The 21,495-nt window shown below is 51.4% G+C and overlaps 2 protein-coding genes across 2 annotated transcripts in view; one reads left to right on the plus strand and one right to left on the minus strand.

Annotated features, from left to right (window-relative positions):
- LOC144248828 (uncharacterized) overlaps positions 1-21,495 on the minus strand; it is a 472,843-nt gene that overhangs the window by 199,173 nt on the left and 252,175 nt on the right. The window lies entirely within an intron of this gene.
- LOC144248821 (olfactory receptor 14J1-like) lies at positions 13,924-14,511 on the plus strand. Its single transcript, XM_077790805.1, has one exon. It carries the CDS (start codon positions 13,924-13,926, stop codon positions 14,509-14,511), a length of 588 nt encoding a protein of 195 aa, XP_077646931.1.

Consider the following 21,495-nt stretch of genomic DNA (forward strand, 5'->3'; position numbering starts at 1 on the left):
TCCCACAGAAAGCTCACTTGATTCCACAGCTGCCAGGGTGAGATGGGGTTGGGAGGAGATTGGGAGAAGTGGGATCCCAGTTTGGAGTGGTGGGATGTATTTGATAGCAAAGAAAACTTTCAGAGTTACTGATTTATGTCCCCTTCATTTTCAGTCAGTTCTGTTTGTAGAGTGGCTCCTTCTCAGCTGATTAAATTCCTATAAAAATCATTTTTTTAAAATCAGCTGGCCCAAACAATCCAAAAACCAACATTCATATAAAACCACCCATCTGCAATTATATTTTTTAAAACTGTTTAAATTTTTTTAGAGTGTTTAAGGGTGTTTTTAAAGTTTATTGTTTGGTTAAATTGTATGAGACATTATAGTGGTGTTTGGTTTCGTGTTTAGTATATTTGTAGTATGAATTGTTTCACTAAGGTGTGTTCCATTGTATGTTTAGATTGGCCGGTGCTGCGAGAGGCGCTGGGCTCTGCCTGGCAACTGATGAGTCAGAGCCGTCCCGGGCGCTGATTGGCTGAAAATCGCCAGGCGGGACCAGCGCCGAGTTCCTGCCTGGGAACTGAATCGTCATCAACGCCGCGCGCTCTGATTGGCCAGGATCTGCTTCGGGGCGGGGCCGGGAGGAACTGGGGACCCCCAGGAGCCCCCCGGGTTTGGGGGTTTCCATCCCCCCTCGGCCCCCGGGGAGGCCTTGGGGCCACCCCAACACCCCAAAATGGGGAGGGTCCCCGGAGCCGCTTGGAAGTCCCAAAAATGGGCTGGAAGCGACAGGAGCCGCCCCAAGAAGGGATTGAAGGGTCCGGTCCGGGAATGGCTCCGATCCGGATTGGGGCGGGCTGGGATTGAGGGAGGGTCCGGTCAGCGGCTGCGGAGGGGCTGGGATTGGGGAGGGCTCCGGGATTGAGGGGATGGGTCCATTCCGGGACTGGGGCAGGATCGCTCCCTGGGGGTGGGCTCCATTATTGAGTCAGGGTCTCTCCCCTTCCCGATCCCAATCCCCTTCCCTGATCCTGTTCCCGATCCCATTCCCATTTCTGTTCCCCTTCCCGGGCCAGTTCCCGATCCCGATCTCATTCCCAACCCCATTACACTCCCACTCCGGATCCCGATCCCATTCCCGTTCCTGTTCTCGATCCCGATCCCACCGCTGTTTCCAGGGAATGGCTCCTATCCCAACCCCGACCCCAAACCGGGGGGTCAAACACTGGGGTCAAACACCCCAAATCCCAACACTGGGAGGGGAGAGGTCAAACACCCCCAAACCCAAACTCTGGGATGTCAACCTCCCCCCTGCCCCAAACCCCAAATTTTAGGATCAAACCCCCCAAATCCCAGATCCTGGGGTGTCAAACACTCCCCAAATCCCAAACGTTGGTGTTAAACCCTCCTGACCCGAAATCCTGGGTTTCAAAACATTTGGGGTGTCCAACACCCCCAATTCCCAAAGTCTGGGGTCAAATACCACCAAATCCCAAATCCTGATGTGTCAAACACCCCCAGCCCCCAAAGTTTGGGGTTAAAACCCCCAAGACCCGACTCCTGGGGTTTGAAATACCTGGGTTGTCCAACCCTCCTCCTCTCCAAAGTTTGGGGTGAAACCCCTCAATTCCCAAACTTTGGGGTCAACCTCCTCAATCCCAAACCCTGGGGTGTCAAATCCCCCTGATCTCCCCCACTTTGGGGTTAAATCCCCCAAAATCAGTTGGTCAATCCCCCCAGTTTCCAAATTTTTGGGTCTAAACCCCCAAACCCCAAATCCTGGGGGTTGAAACACCTGGGTTGTCCAATCACCCTGATCCCAACGTTTGGGGGTGAAACCCCCTGATCCCCAAATCTTGGGAAAAAAACCCAAAATTCCAAACCCTGGGGTGTAGAACTCCCCCAGTTCCCAAAGTTTGGGGTCAAAAACTTCCAAAGCCCGAGGTGTCAAACCCCCCTAAACCCCAAATTTTAGGATCAATCCTCCCAGTCCCCAAAGTTTAGGGTCATGACCCACCCCCAAATCCACTCCAGCCCTGGGGGACACAGTGGGGTTTGTTTGGGGTCATTTGGGGTTTGTTTGGGGTTATTTGGGGTTTGTTTGGGGTAATTTGGGGTTTGTCTGGGGCTATTTGGGGTTTGTTTGGGGTTATTTGGGGTTTGTTTGGGGTAATTTGGGGTTTGTTTGGGGCTATTTGGGGTTTGTTTGGGGTTATTTGGGGCAGCTCCAGGTGCAATGTCTGCAGAAAGACCCTGGGTACAACACTGGGAAAAAAAGGGGAATGAGTGGGAATTGGGGGATTCAGGATGGGGAAAGATCCTGGGTGGGAACAGGGGATTTAGTGTGGACAGGGAAGGATTTGGGATGGGAAAAGGGGATTTGGGATGTGGAAAGGGGAATGAGGTGGGGAATTGGGGTGGAAAAGGGAGATTTTGGTATTGGAGAAAGGAATTTGGGGACAAAGGATGTGGGGAGAAAAAAGAATTTGTCATGGGAAAAGGAGGATTTAGGCTGGGAAAAGAAGGATTTGGGGTCAAAAAGACAGAAGGGATTAAAAGTGATTTTGGGGTTGAAAAAAAAAGGAGGATTTGGAATAAAAAATGAGGATTTGGGATAGAAAAGGAGGATTTAGGATAAAAGAAGGATTTAGGATTAAAAAAAAAAGAGAGTATTTTGGCTGAGATTAGCTGGATTTACCTGGGGGAGTGGGGGCATGCAGGGGGTTTGGAGCAGGGTCAGGACCATTTTTGGGGCAGTTTTATGGGATTTTGGAGCATTTTCTTGGGATTTGGTGGGAGGTCTATGGGATTTGGGTGCCGTTTTATGGGATTTAGAGTGTTTAGGGTTGGTTTTAGGGATTTTCAGGTGTTCCTATGGGATTTGGGAGCACTTTTATGGAATTTCAGGGGTTTCTACAGGATTTTGGGGCGATTTGAGGGATTCCAGGGTATTTCTATGGGATTTTGAGGTGGTCTGGAGGGACTGCAGGGTGTTTCTATGGGATTTTGGGGCAGCTTGAAGGCATTTGAGGTGTTTTGGGGCAGCTTTAGGGTATTCTGGTGAAGCTTTGAAGAATTTTGGGGTGGTTTGGAGGGATTTCAGGGCATTCCTCTGAGATTACAGGGTGGTTTGGAGGGACTTGGGGTGTTTGGGGGCAGATTTTGGTTATTTAGGGGCGGGTTTGAGGCAGATTTTTAGGGATTTTGGGGTATTCCAGGCCCATTTTGGGGGGGTTTGGGGTTATTTTGGTGGGGTTTGGGGTGTTCTGAGTCACTTTTTGGTGAAGGAGATCTCCATGGGTGGCTCTGGGTGATGCTGGAGCCCTGCAGGGCCTCGCGGGCGGCGCCCGCCTGCACCTCGGTGTCCAACTGCAGCGAGGCGATGTCGCGGCGCCCGGGCACCAGCGCAGCTCCTGGAACCCCGGGAACCTGGGATGGGAACGGGGCCAGGAGAGCCCGGAACACCCGGGAACCTTCCCCAGACACCCGGGAACCTTCCCCAGACACCCGGGAACCTCCCCCAGACACCCGGGAACCTCCCCCAGACACCCGGGAATGTTCCCCAGACACCCGGGAACCTTCCCGAGACACCCAGGAACCTTCCCCAGACACCCGGGAATATTCCCCCAGAAACCTGGGAATCTTAACCAAGAAACCCAGGAATGTTCCCCAAAAAACCTCTGAATGCTTCCCAAAAAACCTGGGAATGTTCTCCCCAAATTCAGAAATGCTCTGCAAAAAAAAAGTCCTGAAACATTCCCCCAGAATTTCAGAAATGTTCTCCAAAGAAATCCAGAAATGTTCCCCCCCAAAAAAAAATCCTGGAACATTCCCAAAAATAGGAATTTCTGTTCCCCAGAAAATCCAGAAATATTCCTCCCCAAAAAAATCCAAAACCAACACGATTCCTCATCCAGAAACATTCTCGAAAACTACAGAAGCGTCCCCAAAAATCCAGGAATTCCCCCCCCCACACAAAATACAGAAACATTCCTTCAAAAATACAGAAACATTCCCCCTCAAAAATATCCAGAAATCCCTCCCCAAAAAATCCATAAATACTCACCCAAAAAACCATAAATTTCCCCCTAAAAATCCAGACATTCACTACCAAAAATCCAGAAATTTCCTCCCTAACAATCCAGAATTTCCTCCCCCCCAATCCTGGTATTTTTCTCCAAAGATCCAGAAATTCCCCCTAAAATCCCAGACATTTACCCCCAAAATCCCGATATTTTTTTAAAAAATCCAGCCCCAAGCCCCCCTCAGCCTCTCACCCCTCAAGCCCCAAAATCCCGCAGTGCCCCAAAGCCCGGCCGGAATGCCGGAATGCCGGGATTGCCCCAGATCTCCCTGGCTGAGGAGCAGGGGGAGCATCAGCTCCTGGGGCTGCTCAGGGAGCTGGGCAGGAACAGGATGTGCTTCGGGGCTTTGCCACAGCCGGGGGACACGGGAGACAAACCCCAAAAGCTGCCCCAGAGCTGCCCAAAGTCACTCTGGATACGCAACACAAAATCTGCCCAAAATCCCAAGAGAAAACACCAAAATCCCAACAAAATCCTGAAAAAAAACACAAAAAAATACCCCACCGAAATATTAATAATTAAAAAAAACTCACAAAAATCTCCCCAAAATCCCCCACAAAAATATCACCAAAATCCCATAAAATCCCAAAAAAAACTACCCAAAATCCAGCAAAAATCTCCCAAAAAATACTCCCAAAACCCCACCAAAATCCAATAAAAATCACTCAAAATCCTCACAAAAAATCCCACCAAAAATACCATTAAAATCACATAAAAATTCCACCATAGAATCCTCGAAAATGCCAGAAAATCCACACAAAATCCCAGGAAAATCTCCACAAAAATTCCACCCAAAAGCCCACAAAACTCACCCCAAAACTCCTCACAAAAATCACCCCAAGGCTCATAGAAATCCCTCAAAATCCCCATAAAAAATTGCCCTCAAAATCCCCAGAAATCCCACAGAAAAATCCCTCAAAAAGTCCCACTAAATTCCCATGAAAATCCCACAGAATCCACACAGAAAAAAACTGTACAAAAATGCCCCCAAAAGTTCCCCAATCACACAAAATCCACACAAAAAAATCCCACCAAATCACCCAAAATATCCCACCAAAATTTCCCCAAAACCCCCCCAAAATCCACACCAAATCCACTCAAAAAATTCGCACCAAAATCCCACCAAGCCCCTCTCAAATTCCCCAAAAATGCCCCCAAGTCCCTTCACATCCCACCCGAAGTGCGAGGAAATCCACCCAAAAAATCCCCACAGAAACTTCCCTCAAAATCCCGGCCAAACCTCCCAGAAGCAGCCCAAGAATCCCGCAGAGATCGCTGCGAGTGCCCGAATCGCCCGGAACAATCGCCGAGCCATCCCCGCCCGGCCCCGCGCTCCGGCCCCGCTCTCTGTGGGGCCGGGGCCTCTCCCCCCTTGGCTCTGCGCTGGTCCCGTTCGCGCTCCGCTCCCGCTCCCGCCCCACCAGCGCTCCCTGCCCTGGGCCGCGCTGGCCGAGCCCGGCCGGGCGCGCTGGATCCGCTGGGACGGCGCATCCCGGCCCCGGCCCCGGCCCCGCGGGGCTCCCGGGGCAGCTCCGGCCGGGATGCGGCACTGCCGCGGGGCTTTGGGCTTTCCCGGCGCTGCCCGGCGGCTCCCGGGGATCTGCGGCTTCCCGAGGGACTCGGGGAGCTTCCAGAGGGGACCTGGGCTGGCTCCGGGGGGATTTGGGATCACTCCGGGGGGAGCTGGGGACGGCTCGGGGGGTTTGGGGTTGTTCCCGAGGATTTTGGGGGCATCTGGGAGAGGTTCCAGAGGGGATCTGGGGCTTTCTGAGGGGTCTGGGGGAATTCAGAGGGGATCTGGGGAGGATTTGGGGCTTTCTGAGGGATCTGGGGGAATTCTCAGGGATCTGGGAGAGTTCCAAGAGGGATTTTGGGGTTTTCCAAGGGATTTTCCGAGGTATTTGGGGAGGTTCCAGAAAGGATTTGGGGCAGTTCCAAAAGCAATTTGGGACGTTATTGAGGGATCTGGGGAAGTCCTAGAAGGAATTTGGGGAATTTCAGAGAAATTTTGGGGGAATTCAGAGGAATTGGGGAGGTTCCAACAGCGATTTGGAGTCCTTCCCAGGGGACTGGGGGTGGACTGGCTGGATTTATGTTTCTTCACAGGATTTTGGGTTTTTTCCCCAAAATGTCCTGTTTTCTCAAGGATCTGTGGACTTTTTCCTGGATTTGGGTATCACTATGGGGTAGAAGGGGAAGCTTTGGTAGATTCAGTGTGAATTCTGGGGGGTTCCTGGCTGGATTTGGGTGTTTTCCATGGGATTTTGGGTGGGTTCTCAACTGCATTTTGGGATTTTTTTTCCCCAGAATGTCAGGATTTTTCCCAGAATTTGGGTATTTTCCCCAGGATTCTGTTCTCATCATGGGTTTGTCCCAGAAGGGGAAGCTTTGGGTGGTTATAGTGTGGATTTTAGAGATAATTGAGGCTGGATTTGGGGTTCTTCCAAGAATTTTGGCTTTTTTTTTCCTGGAATTTCAGGATTGTTCCCAAAATTCCAGGACTCCTGCTCGGATTTCTCTCTCACGGTGTCATAGAAGGGGAAACTTTGGTGGATTTGGGTGAATTCAGGTGTTTCTGGTTGGATTTGGGGATACAGGTTCATTAGTGCAAGTGAAATATAATTATTATTACTAATAATAGCAGTTATATAAAAATATAACATGATCCTTTTTTTTGACATAATAAAAAATTGATAATGTGAAATAATGCTGACAATACTTATTTGTCAGCTTTGGCTGCCCACTGTGACACTGAATCCCCTACAGAAAAGGACTGGCCAAGACCCAAATGTCAGTGGTAAACTCTGCAAGATTGTGTACGACAAATACCAGAGGAATGCATGAAATTGGCTATTTTTATAGGGCTTGCTGATACTGTGCTGTGGAATGCTTTGTGGGTTACATGAGAAATACAGTGATTAGGAGTGCTGGGTTTTCATGTACCAGACAATCCACAAGCTGCAGGATTGGTTGAACTGGTGAAGGGTTTGTAAAAAGAGCAGTTAAAGAATGAGTCCTGGGAACCTGTCCCCATGGAGAACCCATCTCCCAGATGTGCTCCATGCCCTTAACAATGGCCCCTGGGGAAATGGAAACCCCCTGGCTGTGCACGGCTGCTCCCAGTGTGCAAATACAGCCCTGGGCAGTGAGACTGGGACTGCCTGGGAAATTGTTCTGGGTGTGATGGCCCTGGTAGGGCCAGCCCAGAGGCTGCAGGGCTGGACCTTCATGCACTGGAATTAGTTAGGATAATTCAGAAGCAAATGAGAGTTAACAATACAGGAACAGGAATCCAGATTCCTCCAGGACACTTTGGTTTGGTAACTGCTCACTGGAGCTTGGCCTTGCAAAGTGCTCATGTCATGGGAGGAGGAACTGATGCAGATTATCAAGGGGAAAATGAAGTAATTTGGTTAAAGAATAGTGAACAAGATTGGATTATTCAAACCCATGACAAGGTAGCACAATTATTGATATTGTCAGGGTTTAAAACAATTGGGAAAAAAGTAGATCCACCTCAAATCACTGCTGCTGGTGGAGATAAAGGGTTTGGATCCAGCAGTGCTAATAATGGAGCCAGAGTGTGGCTCCAGAGGCCAAAGGGCCTCCCGAGGCAGCTGAAGAACAGCTCCTGGGAAGGGCAGCAGTGTTTGAATCCTGAAACCTGGGCAGGAACGATGGGAATGTGTCCCTGCAGCCAAGTGCTCTGTGTGAGAACAAGTAGATATTACAGGAGATTGTTTTACACATCCTGCCAGGCCAAATCTCCCTGTTTGTCCCAGTGAAAACTCGTGACCTGGACTCCATCTAGGATGGAGCCAGGGCCAGACTCTTGTACTGCCCAAGGTGTATCCCTTGAAGGCCTTTTAATAAATACCTGCTTTATTCCTTTAACACTGCCTAGCTCTGTTCTAGGCAGCCTCTCAAGGCATCACCACCAAACCAAGGGAGCACAGACCAGGTCTGTCTGTGTGGGCCTCCTGGGGACCACCTGACCACCTTGGCATGTCGAGGGCTGCTTCTCACCTGCCCTGGAGCACTGGGGCTCTGGGATTTCCTTCCTATGGGAGAGAACTCTCCTTCTCCTCCATGGGTCATGGCTAAAACTGGGATTCCTCCTCCAAAACTCTGTACATCCAAGGATTGCTACCAAACGAAAGCTGCCAGGACAGACAGGTCTGGGTGCCCTTGGCCTCTTGGGAGCTGCCTCTCATCTGCTTTTGAAACACTGGGGCTTGGTGCTTTCCCTCCAGTGGAAATAACTGTCCTTTATCTCAAGGTGACTGTCATCAAAATTGAGATTCCTCCTCCGAAATTCCAGATATCCAAGGATTCCTCCATGACAAATGATGCCAGGAAGAACAGGTCTGTTTGTCTGAGCTTCCCAGGAGCCACCTCTTTCTTCTTCTGCCTTTGAAACACTCGGGCTCTGTGCTTACCTTCCTATGGAAAAAACTGTCCTTCTCCAGGTGTCCATATCTGTCCAATATCTGAAACTGGGATCCCACCTCTAAAATTCCCTATATCCAAGGGTTGCTGCCAGGCAAAATCTGCCAGTACCGTCAAGTCTGGCTGGCTTTGGCTTCTGGTGGCTGCCCCTGCCACCCTGAGGCTCAGTTCTTCCCTTCCCATGGAGATCACTGTGACACTGTGGGCACCTCATGGAAACAAGGGGATCCTTGTGGCACCACTGGAGCCCATGGAACCAAAGGGCCATGGTGACACCGCGGGGCTTCATGGACCCAGAGACCATTATGACTCTGTGGGGCCTGATGGAACCATGGAGACCATTCCGACCCTGCAGGGCCTGGTGTCACCAAGGGAGCATTGTGACACCTCAGGGCCTCCAGGAAGCCAGGGACCATTGGGACACTGTGGGGCCCCATGGAAGTGAGGGAACATGGACCAGGTCTGGCTGGCTTGGCCTGCCAGGGGCCACCTGACAGGTCTGGCTGATCTTGGACTGCCAAGGGCTGCCTCTCATCAGCTTCTGGAGTACTGGGGCTCAGTGCTTTCCTTTGTATGGAAAAGAACCATCTGTCTTTTCAGATGCCCACTGCCAAAATTCATATCCTCCCTAAAAAATTTCCTATTTGTAAGGGTATCTCTAAGAACAGAATCTGGCAGGTCTGGCTGGCCTTTGCCTCTGATGGTCACCTCTCATCTGCCCCTAAAGCAGTGGCACTCTGTTCCTTCATTCCTGTGGAAAAGAAGGGGTTTTCATGACCAGGAACCATGGCCAAAATTAGAATTGGCCACTGAGCCCAGATGGGCTCACAGAACCATCTGCAGCCCCGGGCAGATATTGACTCTGCCAGTGCTGCCATCCTCCCTCCAGTGAGAGAAAAGGACACAGGGCAGGCACACAGAGGAGCAACATGAAGACACTGAGGGCAGGGAAGAGGAAGTTGAGCCTCAGATGGGAGGGATGAGGAGATGCCTTGATCTTGGGGCAGAAATCCTCTGCTAAAGCTATGGAGAAGGATGTCATTGATACCTCAAACTCTTTTTTTCCCCATAACACATTGAAAAGTATGGGGAGATTATTTGTTTCAGCAAAGGCTCCATGCTAAAGTAAGCAAATGTTGCAGTAGCTGTGATCTCCTGTGAGAGGTTTGAACAGAGAAAGAGCACAGTGATGAGACCCTGTGTCCTCAGGGAGAGAAGAAGACCTCTGTTCCCAGAGATGAAGATGATTTCAGAAAGAGATGAAGAGAACCTTTGCTTTTAAACAGATCATCTTTAAACCAATACCCCAGAAGCTGGCAAGGCTCATGAACACAGCTGTGGGAACGGCTGTGAAAAAATGGGAGGGACTTCACAATTGCAGATTATTCCAGGCAGCTGCTATTTCTGGAAATGAAAAGCCATGAGATAACTGTTTTCTTGTGGATAAGCCTCCATAACGTTAACAAGAGGAGTTTCTCTCCCTAACTGAACTGAAGACAGACTATTGTAGAGGTGGTAAAGTGACAGAATATTTTAGGTTTTGTCGCTTTACATTGTCAGGTTGTATAGAGAGGGGAAGTGTTCTGAAAGTTTTGTTCTGATCCTCATCACTCACTCTTTTAGTTGCTGTTAATAAACTTTTCTTTATACCCTTTTAAAGTTTTGAGCCCACTTTGCCTTTCTCCTAATCCTACCTCACAGCAGGAAATGAGTAAGTATATTCTAGTGAGTTCACTGGTAATTAGCCAACACTGAAACCACCACATTAATGAATGCATTGGCCAAGAAATCTCAAATTGGCAAAGCAAAACCAAGTTTTCTGCCCTACAGAAACTTCCTGATGAACTGCCCCAGACAAGAGGGAAATCAAGGAAGAGCCATGGTTTGTCAGGACTTGCTTGATCCTAATGAGACCCGTTCTGCATTTGGAGCTGAGCCCTGGAAACTCAGGGCCTGAGATGACATTGCACAAACCTTTCTAAGTGTCAAAATCAGAAGAAAACCCCAAAGTGTCTCAAAGAATTAATGGGTCCCCATGAAATCCATCCCTAACACAGGCTCCTCTTGGCCTCCTTGGAGGAGATAATTGGAGTCCAGGATTGCACAAAAACCTCTCAGAGACTCAAAATGGCACAAAAAACACTCAATGTAGGAAAAAACACTCAATGTAGGAAGGCAAATCCAAAGTACTTTAAAAAAGTTGTGTATCTCAAAGAATTAATGAGCACAACTGATTGTGAGTACAAAGCTCTCAAGGGACTTGTTAAAGCAGATAATTGGGGCCATGATTGCAGAAACCTCTCAAAGACTCCAAGGCAAAAGCAAAAGCCAAAGTCCTTTCAAAAACCTGCAGTTCCTGGGAGCATGAAGGAGCCCCCAGAGCCATTCCTGACCAAGGCTCCCCAGGGACTCCTTCCAGCAGATCCTTGAGGCCACTGGGATGTGGGCTATGGGGGGATGCTGAGGGCAGGAGCAGGGGCTGACAGTGCCCAGCCTGGCTGGGGCTGTGCCAGGAGGCCCCAGGGCCTCAGGACAAGGTGTCTCCTCACAGCCCTTGGTGGCACAGACTCTGCTGTGCCCCAGGGCACCAAGACTTGGCTTCTCTTTGTCCCCACCTGGCATCAGTGCCTCCAGTTCTCTGCTCTGCCTGGGGCCTGGGGACACTTTCTCAGTCGTGTCCCTCAGTGGGACCCATTAAAAGTCCAAGAAACTTTGGAGTTGGATTCTGACTTGGAGTTCTGGAGAGGTTTCTGCATCTCCCTCTCAGGGCCTGATGTTCAGGGCCTGAGCACAAAGCTCCAGAGGGTCATTAAAGTCCTTGTGCTGTGTCTGTGCTGCTGAGCTGGGCCGGGCTCCTGGCACAGAGGGTGATCCTGATAACCAAGCAGAGCTTCAAAAGCACATTTCTCTTGCTGAGCAGCTCTTCTCCCAGCCCAGCAGGGCTGGGGCACTGCCTGCAGCCAGCCCGGGCACAGCACAGAGGCACAGAGAGCTTCAATCAGTCAGGGCTGGGAAGGGGCTGAGAAGTGCCTGGGGCAGAATCACTGCCAGCCCTTGGCACAGGAACCTCTGGCTGCAGGACAATGCAGCTGCAGCTCCTGGAGAGATCTCCTAAAGCTGGAACATGCCAATGCCCACAGAGCCTGTGAATGCATTCTCTGCTCATCTCCTGTGCAGAGCAGCCAGGGGTGCCCAGGGCTGTCCTGCAGAGCAGGGTCCTGCAGCCCAGGGCGCTGTGCTGGGCCAGGGACTCTGCTGCCTGCCAGGGACAGCTCTCAGCCGGCCCTGGAGCTGCTCCCAGCGCTGGCCAGGAGCTGTGGGGGGAAGGAGCCACCCTGAGCAGGGCAGGTGCTGCTGCTGAGAGGGGCTGGCTGGGGCAGGGCTGCTCCCAGCTCCAGACCAGCCTGGGCACAGCTCCGGAGGACACTTCCCAAAGAAGGTAAGGCTGGGATTGCTGTAAAGATCAGGAGCTTTCTTGAGAGTGTTTTCAATTTCCTGCTTGGAGTAGGATGGGAATGTTGGGGTGGTGACAAGAATATTTTTGCTTTTCCTATATTTGTCATATATTCATGGTTCTGTAAATTACTATGATATAGTTATAAAACTATAATTCTTACCTAACTGTATTAAAATTTAAATAACTATTTTAAACTACTATTATATAGTTAACATAATTATAATCCGTAATTAACCTTAGTAGGTTTCCTTAACTTTCCCTTAGATTGTAGAACAATAAGCTGATTATCTAAATGCATTCCAGAAATTCTGTATAGTCTTATTATTAGGAAGAGGACCTACAAGAAGAACATTTCAGTTTTTGAATGTGAGCAGAGATAAGAAAAAGCTGGGCGAAGAAGTCCTTGGACCTACTCCAATGGGTTGGGCCAGGGGTATGTAACGGGCAACTGAATCCCCTATAGGATGTTCCTGTTAAATAACCTAATTATTCATACTTAATGAGTGGCTGAAATCAGGGTATGATTTTTCCTCATCCCCACTGAGACACCTGAAAGCTTCCAATTAAAGTCTGGTTTTCCCTTTACTGTTCTAACACTGTTCAGAGAGGGTTTTTTTCCTTTTTGATTTAAAAGATCTGGGGGATGAGAGAAGCGGAACAGGAATTGTAATCCCAGAATGACAGAACATTCTGAGTTGAAAGGGACACACAGGATCATCAAAGGAATGTTTGAACATTTACAGAGACTCCAGATCTGTGACTTTGGCTGGTCAGTGTCTCTGCTGGGAGCCTCCCAAAGGGCCTTCAGCCACTCCTCAGCCCTGGGCAGCAGCAGCATCACCTCTGCAGGGCCCAGCAGGGCTCTCCTGAGCTGCCCTTGCCCAGCTGCACACAGAGCCTGCCCCAGCCAGGGCCCTGCACACAGGCAGGTTTCTGTAGGGCCGGGCCCAGGGCACACAGGGTGGGATGGGCTCTGTGAGCGCTGGCAGGGACAAGGCACCTCTCAGGAGGGGATGTCCAGGCCCAGGGAGATGCCCATGGAAGCAGAGGGGGCTGAACAGAGCAGTGCTGGGGGAACAAGCCCATCCAGCCCCTCACCTTCCCTCAGCCACAGGGAATCCTTTGCCTCTCACATCTCTCAGTGGCAAACTCTGAGTGCAGCAGGAATGCTGGGGATTTCTGACCTCAGAGAGCCAGCAATTGTGAGTGGGTAGGAACACAGTTCCTAAAACCATCTCCTTCCATCCTTTTGACCTGGGAGTGCAGATGCTACCAATCCTTTCTGCATTAGGAGTGATTCCCCTGAAAAATCCTGAATATCCAACCTTGTCCCTCTGCCCCATGGCCACAAACCCAGGGCAGCAGGGCAGGGATGGCTCCTCGAGAGCCCCCACGCACAGGCCTGGCTGCTCCTGGCACACTCAGCCAGCACAGCTGGAGCTCAGGCAGGGACCTGGGTGAAGGTTTTCCCAGAGCAGGAACAAGGGTGGGTGAGTGCCAGCAGGACAGGCTGCAGGGAATGGCCCAGGTTTGGCTCCGAGCAGCCTCTCCTGACTTGTCCCTGTCCTTTCTCCATAAATAGCTGCCCATGTTCAGCCACAGCAAATGTCCAACAGCAGCTCCATCAGCCACTTCCTCCTGCTGGCACTGGCAGACACGCGGCAGCTGCAGCTCCTGCACTTCTGCCTCTTCCTGGGCATCTCCCTGGCTGCCCTCCTGGGCAACGGCCTCATCATCAGCGCCGTAGCCTGCGGCCACCACCTGCACACGCCCATGTTCTTCTTCCTGCTCAACCTGGCCCTCAGCGACCTGGGCTCCATCTACACCACTGTCCCCAAAGCCATGCACAATTCCCTCTGGGACACCAGGAACATCTCCTACTCAGGATGTGCTGCTCAGCTCTTTTTCCTTCTGTTCTTCCTTGGAACAGAGCTTTCCCTCCTGACCATCATGTGCTATGACCGCTACGTGTCCATCTGCAAACCCCTGCACTACGGGACCCTCCTGGGCAGCAGAGCTTGTGCCCACATGGCAGCAGCTGCCTGGGCCAGTGCCTTTCTCAATGCTCTGCTGCACACAGCCAATACATTTTCCCTGCCCATGTGCCATGGCAATGCCCTGGGCCAGTTCTTCTGTGAAATCCCCCAGATCCTCAAGCTCTCCTGCTCCAAATCCTATCTCAGGGAACTTGGGCTCATTGGTGTTAGTGCCTGTTTGGTATTTGGTTGTTTTGTGTTCATTGTTTTCTCGTATGTGCAGATCTTCAGGGCTGTGCTGAGGATCCCCTCTGAGCAGGGACGGCACAAAGCCTTTTCCACCTGCCTCCCTCACCTGGCCGTGGTCTCCCTGTTTGTCAGTACTATAATGTTTGCTCACCTGAAGCCCCCCTACATCTCCTCCCCATCCCTGGACCTGTCAGTGTCAGTTCTGTACTCGGTGGTGCCTCCAGCCCTGAACCCCCTCATCTACAGCCTGAGGAACCAGGAGCTCAAGGCTGCAGTGTGGACACTGATGACTGGATGCTTTCAGGAACATTAAAATGCTGGCCAAATTCTGGTAGTCACTTGTTACAAAAGTCATCTTTGACACTTCTTGTTGAATTAGTTGTGGGGATTTTTTTTCCTTTGTTTTAGTTTTTTTCATATTATCCACAATAAATGTAATTTTTGTGCCATTTGTCATTTTGTGTGTCTCCACCTTCCCTGTGGCCACAGATTGTGTCAATGAGGAGCTGTTCTCTTGGTGGCTTTAAAAGAAATAAAGAATCTCCCAGCAGAGTTTTCTGCAGAGATGCTCTTTTATTGCCTTCTCTGGAGCTGCAGCAGCAATGTCTGTGTGCAGAGCTGGGGCAGATCAGTGCTGGCACAGCAGCTCTGCTTCTGCTGGCCACACCATTCCTGATCCAGGCCAGGAGCCATTGGCCTTCTTGGCCACCTGGGCACACTGCTGGCTCATGTCCAGCCTGCTGTCCATCAGTCCCTGCAGGTCCCTTTCTGCCTGGCTGCTGTCCAGCCCCTCTGTCCCCAGCCTGTAGCACTGCAGGGGTTGTTGTGGCCAAAGTGCAGGACCCGGCACTTGGACTTGTTAAACCTCACCTTGTTGGATTTGGGCCCTGGATCCAGCCTGTCCAGGTCTCTGTGCAGAGCCCTCCTGTACTCCTGCGGGTCAACACTCACATCCCACTTTCTGAACATATACAAAATTGTCCTTGGTTCCATGGATATCCTCAGTGTCACAATGTCCCTTTGGTTACACCAGGCCCTGCACTCTCACACTGGTCTCCTTGGTTCCATGGGCCCCAAAATGTGAGAATGGACTCCTTGGTTCCATGGGCTTCACGGTGTCACAATGTTCTCGTTGGTGCCGCAGTTTCACAGTGGCCCCTTGGTCCCATTGGGCCCCAGGGTGCCACAAAGCCCCCATGGTCACACGAGGTCCCACACTGTCACAATGCTCTCTGTGCTTCCACAAGTCCCCTCAGTGTCACAATGGACTCCTTGTTTTCATGAGCCCACACAGTGTCACAAGGGCCTTCCAGATTCCCTGAGGCCCCAGAGTGTCACAGTGGCCCCTTGGTTACACAAGGTCCTGCAGTGTCACAATGTCCCCTTGGTTCCATGAGGCCCTGCAGTGTCAGAAGGGCCCCTTGGTTCCCCTGGGCCCTGGACTCTCCCAATGCTCTCCTTGGTTTGGCAGTGTCACAGTGGTGAAATGAAACCCCTCGGTCACACGAGGCCCCGCAGTGTCACCATGGCCTCTGTGGTTCCACCAGGACCCAGTGTCACAGGGACTCCCTGGTTCCATTTGGCCCCCAAGCACCACAATGGAGCACTGGTTCTATGGGGCTGCACAGGGTCACCATGGTCCTCTTAGTTCCATGAGGCCATGCAGGGTCACAATGGCCCCAGAGTGTCCCAATCATCACAGAATGACAGAATCAAATAGGCTGGAAAAGACCTTTGGGATCACCAAGTCCAACCAATGCCCTAATACCGCCTTGTCACCCAGACATGCCACTGAGTGCCACTGGAGAGGGACAGTGACTCTGCCACCTCCCCCCTGGCCTGCCCATTCCAATGCCCACTCACCCTTTCTGTGAAGAACTTCTTCCTCTTGTCCAGCCTAAACCTCCCCTGGTGCAGCTGGAGGCTGTGTCTTCTTGTCCTGCCCTCCAGCAGATCCACATTCACACCCAGCTTGGTGTCACCTGCAAATTTGGGGATGGTGGGCTCGATCCCCTCACCCAGATCATCGGTGAGGATGTTAAACAGGACTGGGCCCAACACAGATCCCTGGGGGACAGCACCAGGGACTGGACACCAGCTGGGTGCAGCACCATCCCCACCCCTCTCTGGGCCCAGCCTCCAGCCAGCTCTTCCATCTCCCAGCCAGGAGGGAACCTGCCCAAGCCATGGGCTGCAGCTTTTCCAGGGAATGCTGTCAGAGACAGTGTCCAAGGCTTTGCTGAAGTCCAGATGGACACATCCACAGCCTTTCCCACATCCACAGGAGGGTCACCTGGTTATAAAAGGAGATCAGGTTGCTCAGGCAGGACCTGCCCCTCTTAAATCCACGCTGGCTGGCTCTGACCCCTCGGCCATCCTGTGGGTGCCCTGTGGTGGCTCTCAAGGTGATCTGTTCCATAACCTTGCCGGGCACCAAGGTCAGGCTGACAGGCCTGGAGCTCCCCAGATCCTCCTTCCAGCCCTTCTTGGGGATGGGCTCACACTGTCACCTCCAGTGCTCTGGGACCTCCCTGGTGAGCCAGGACTGATGGTAAATGATGGGGAGCAGCTTGGGGAGCTCATCCACCAGCTCCCTCATCCCCCTAGGATGGATCCCATCTGATCCCATACACCTGTGAGCATCTGAGTGGCTCAGCAGGTCAGCAGCTGCTTCCTCCTGGATTACAGGGACCTGTTCTGCTTCCTGTGCCCATCTACCAGCTCAGGAGAACTCTTGTCCTGAGGAGAATCTCTCCATATATTGAAAATTGAGTCAAACAAGGTGTTAAGTACCTCAGCCTTTCCCTTATCTTTATTTACTCTATTTTTCACTGCATCCAATAAAGAGTAGAATTTCTCCTTATACCACATTTTGCTATTAATCATAGACAAATTTGTTATTATTTTTCACAAAAGTGGCCAGGTTAATCTCTAATTGAAATTTCACTTCTTTCCTTTTCTCTTTCTGCATGATGTAACAACATCCTTAAACACTTGCTAAGTTGCCTGACCTTCTGTCCAAAGTTAATGCTCTCTCTGCTTTCCCCTGAGTTCCCACAAAAGCTCCATGGGCAGTCAGGACAGTCATTTTCCTCACCAGCTCATCTTTTGCCACACTGGGACAGGCTGCTCCATCCTCCTTAAGACTGCTTTCTCAAAATGTGTCTATCGTTCCTGAACCCCTTTGTTTTTAAGGGCTCTTTTCCTTAAAAAATCAGTACCTGATTTTGTACTCCCCAAATCTGCATCCTAAATAGGCCAAAGTCTGCCCTTCCTAATTCCAGTGTGGAAGTTTTGTTGCTGCCTCTCCTTCTGCCACAGATCATTGAAAATTTCATTATTTCATGGTCACTGTGCCCCAGGCAGCCTCCGACCCCCACATCTGCCACCAGCCCTTCTCTCTTTGTCAACAGCAGCAGACAGAGCTTTCCTTGGGAGTGGAGTGTTACCAAAAATTCGGTAAAACAGAAAACTCCTTAACACCAGTGCAGCATTAAGAAGCATCATTCTTTATTCAGGGGGATGCACAGGGGATAGCTCCTCCCAAAGCCGAGCATGCTGAGTACAGGAAAGTTTCTGTTCATATTCTGTATTTTGCACACATATTCATTGATTGTGCTGGACTAAACACACATCTGATAATCATTTCCCCAAAACCATTAACATATTTCCCCTCTCCATTACCCATGTGTTCTTCTGTCCTGGAGGTCTCTCTGGTGGTTTCTGGTGGTCGTGGGCCCCAATGTTCCTGTGGGCCTGGCTGAGCTGGCAGGACACTGAGGCTGGTGAACTTCCAGTTCCCCTTCTCCCACAATGGGCATTGTGGGGTCTCCATAGGCCTGGGGTTTTGGAGAACAAGCTCCAGGTGTCAGCTCACCTCGTGGAGACAATTTATCATCTGCTAACATGAGATCACAGAGTGGGCTATGACATCACATGAGTGATCTATGACAGAATGGTCCATGACATCACAGAGTGGTTAATGTGATGTCATCAAGAAGTTATGACATCATAGGCCATCTCTGTGACATCACAGAGAGGCTTTGACATCACAGGAGAGAGCTTTGAAATTGCAGAGCAGACTGTGACATCACAGAGTTGTCTGTGACATCAGAGACCAGCCGTGTGACATTACAGAATGGGCTGTAACATCTCAGAGAGGCTGTGTGACATCCCAGAGGGGCTGTGTGACATCCCAGAGGGGCTGTGTGACATCCCAGGCGGGCTCTGTGAGGTCACTGGGTTGGTCACTCCACCCCAGCTCCCACTCACAATTTCTCCCAACAAGTCCAATGCTGTTCATGCCCAGCAGGGTCCCTGTCCCCTGGTATCCCCCTGGTCCCCCTGGAGCCACAGCCTCCACCAAAGGATGTTCCACAGGATCCACCCCAGAGCCTGACATGGGGAAAAGGGGCCAGGGCTGTGTGACCAGGACATCAAGGATGTGGATTATCCAGGTGCCTGTTGCCTGGGTTGGGTTCCCCAGGGCAGGAAAGATGTCTGGCAGCTGGAGCAGGGTTAGGGAAGGGCCTCCAAGGTGGACTGAAGCCCTTGGGCTGTGAGCAGAGGCTGAGGGAGCTGGGCTTGTCCAGCCTGAGCAGGAAAGGCTGAGGTGCTCCTCATCCCAGCCTGGCAGTGCCAGCGAGGAGGGGATGGAGAACACAGAGCCAGGCTCTTCACTGGGGGCCTGGTGGGAGACAGAAGCCAATGGGTGGAAGGAGAAAGAGGGGAGATCAGCCAGGGCAGGAGGAGATGAAATGAGTCAGGCTGGTTTCTGCATTTCCTCAGCACCAAAAGCAGCCTGACCTCCCTTCTCCATCCACCACTGACAGCTTTGCAATTCAGGTATTGTTTGAGCTGTTTTGCCCACACTCCTGTCTAAGATAATTTTAGCATGTAAGTCACTAGTGGATGGTGGACACATCAGATGCTGCTGGGATGCTGCACATAGCTCAGGGAAGAGCGTGATTGTTATTAAATTGTGTCCTGTTCAACCATGGTCTGTTGGCCATGAGGAGAAAATTTCTGTGCCTTTGAGTCTCACCAGTTCCTGACCCCCAGAGAACACACACCTGATGAGTTGTGGTTCCCACTCCAGTGGTGGCACATGGAGCTCCCTCCACCCCCAGAGCAGAGCACCCTTGTCCCAGAAAGTCCCTGGCAATGCAGGGATGAAGGAAACAGGACAGGCTGTGGGGATCAGGGGCAGGGCACGGCCAGGGATTTGGGGTGGTTGTGAGCCCAGGGCAGGACCCGGCCCTTGGCCTTGGTGAACCTCATCCCATTGTCCTGGGCCCATGGCTCCAGCCTGTCCAGATCCCTCTGCAGAGCTTCCTGCCCTCCAGCACAGCCACACTCCCACCCAGCCTGGGCTCACCTGGAACTGCCTGAGGGTGCCCTCGATGGCCTCGTCCAGATCAGCAATAAAGAGATTTCACTGACCTGGCCCCAGTCCTCAGCCCTGGGGATACCCTGGATGTGACTCCATTCCTCAGCTGCTCTGAGTGCCAGGGGTGGGATGAGAGAAATGGTGGGGAGGGGAGAGGGACAAAGTGTTATTGATTGTCAGCCATGAAGGGTCTTGATTTTCATATATGTTCAGACAGCGTTAAAAGGTGCTGGGGCTAAATATCAATTGGACATTGCTGATATCAGTCTATTAACAGGAAAAGAACAATTCTCTCTGCCCTGTTTTCGATATAGTATATTCACTTTGTATACATTTCTCAAATCTGTCTAATTAAGCACAGAAGAATTGAGGACTTGAATTATTCCCATGGGTTTTTCCTTGTTTTGGCATTTTGAACAAATGTTTATAAGCCTTTTGTCACTGAATTCCTGAACTGAAGGACTCAAGATAGAAGAGGCCTCTGGAGCAGTAAAATTCATCAGCAGCCTCCAAGTGGCTGAGGATCCATCCCCATCAGAGCAGCAATGAGCAGAAATGGGCACAGCTCTGTGGCTGCCCCAGCTCTGGGATGGGCCCTGGGCCTGGAGCAGGAGCAGCTCTGGAGGGCCCCAGGGCCGGGGCTCTTGTGCTGGCCTGGGCAGATGGGATGGCAGGAGGGGCTGCAGAGCTCTCAGCACCTCAGGCAGAGGGGAGCAGGGCAGCCAGGGAGCTCCTTTGGCCTTGGCCAAGCCCCTTCCCCCATGGTGGGGCTGAGTCCTGGCTGAGCTGCAGCTGCTGCTGTGCCCTTGGCAGGGGCTGAGGCCGTGGGGCAGTGCCCAGAGCAGCCTGGGCTGAGCAGATCTGTGGGGCCAGAGCCGGCGGGCTGTGCTGGGGAGAGGCCCTTGGTGCTGCCCAGAGCTCAGGGCAGCTGGCAGAGCTGGCAGGGAGCTGGGCTGGGCTGGGAGAGCCTGGCACAGAAACCATCAGTGTCCATCTCAGCCTGGCTGAGCGGGCAGGGGCAGGAAGAGCATCCAAGGTCCACAAGTTCTCTGTGTGGGAGCTGAGCTTTTGACCCCCTGAGCCCTTCCAAGTGCTGGGGTTGCACCTCCAGCTCCAGAGGAGATGGGAACAGAGACAAATAATTCCTGCTGGATTCTTCATTGTGTTTGCTTATACAGGTGGCCTTGATCCATATGTAGACAAGGTGTTTTGTGTCAGATAACACTGGGAGAGTGATAAGAATAATATTTTTTAGCTGAAAATTATATTTCACACATAGTACACAATGAGGAATAAAAGACACATATGACCAGAAGAGCATCTGAGTTTTTCAGACGACAAGAGACTCATTGACATTCCAGCAGTCAAACTTGCTCAAATACTTTCCTCAGGGCTTCCTTGAGATGAGATGTGACCATCAGAGGCCAAGGCCAGCCAGAGCTGTCTGTCCTGGAAGATTTTGGGTGGGATTACCCTTTCATAAAGGGAATTTTTCAGGGGGAATATCAATTTTGGCCATGAGCACCTGGAAAGATGGATGGTTCTTTTCCATAGGAAGGAAAGCACAGAGCCCCAGTTCTCCAGGGGCTGATGAGAGGCAGCCATCAACATTCCAAGATCAGCTGGACCTGTCAGGTGGCCCTGGGAGGCCAAGCCAGCCAGACCTGTTCCATGTTCCCTTGGTTTCATGGCACTCTGCAGTGTCCCAATGTTCTCCTTGCTTCTGAAGTGTGGCCCCTTCCTTCCATGAGGCCCCCAGGGTGACAATGACCCTTGGGTTCCACAAGGCCCCACAGTGTCACAATGGTCTCACAGAAAGGAAACCACAGAGCCCCTGTGTTTCAGGATCTGATGAATTCTTCAGTCACCGGAGGCCAAGGCCAGCCAGACCTGTCTGTCCTGGCAGGT

The sequence above is a fragment of the Lonchura striata genome, unplaced genomic scaffold (assembly GCF_046129695.1).
Source record: "Lonchura striata isolate bLonStr1 unplaced genomic scaffold, bLonStr1.mat Scaffold_92, whole genome shotgun sequence".
Classification (NCBI taxonomy): domain Eukaryota; kingdom Metazoa; phylum Chordata; class Aves; order Passeriformes; family Estrildidae; genus Lonchura; species Lonchura striata.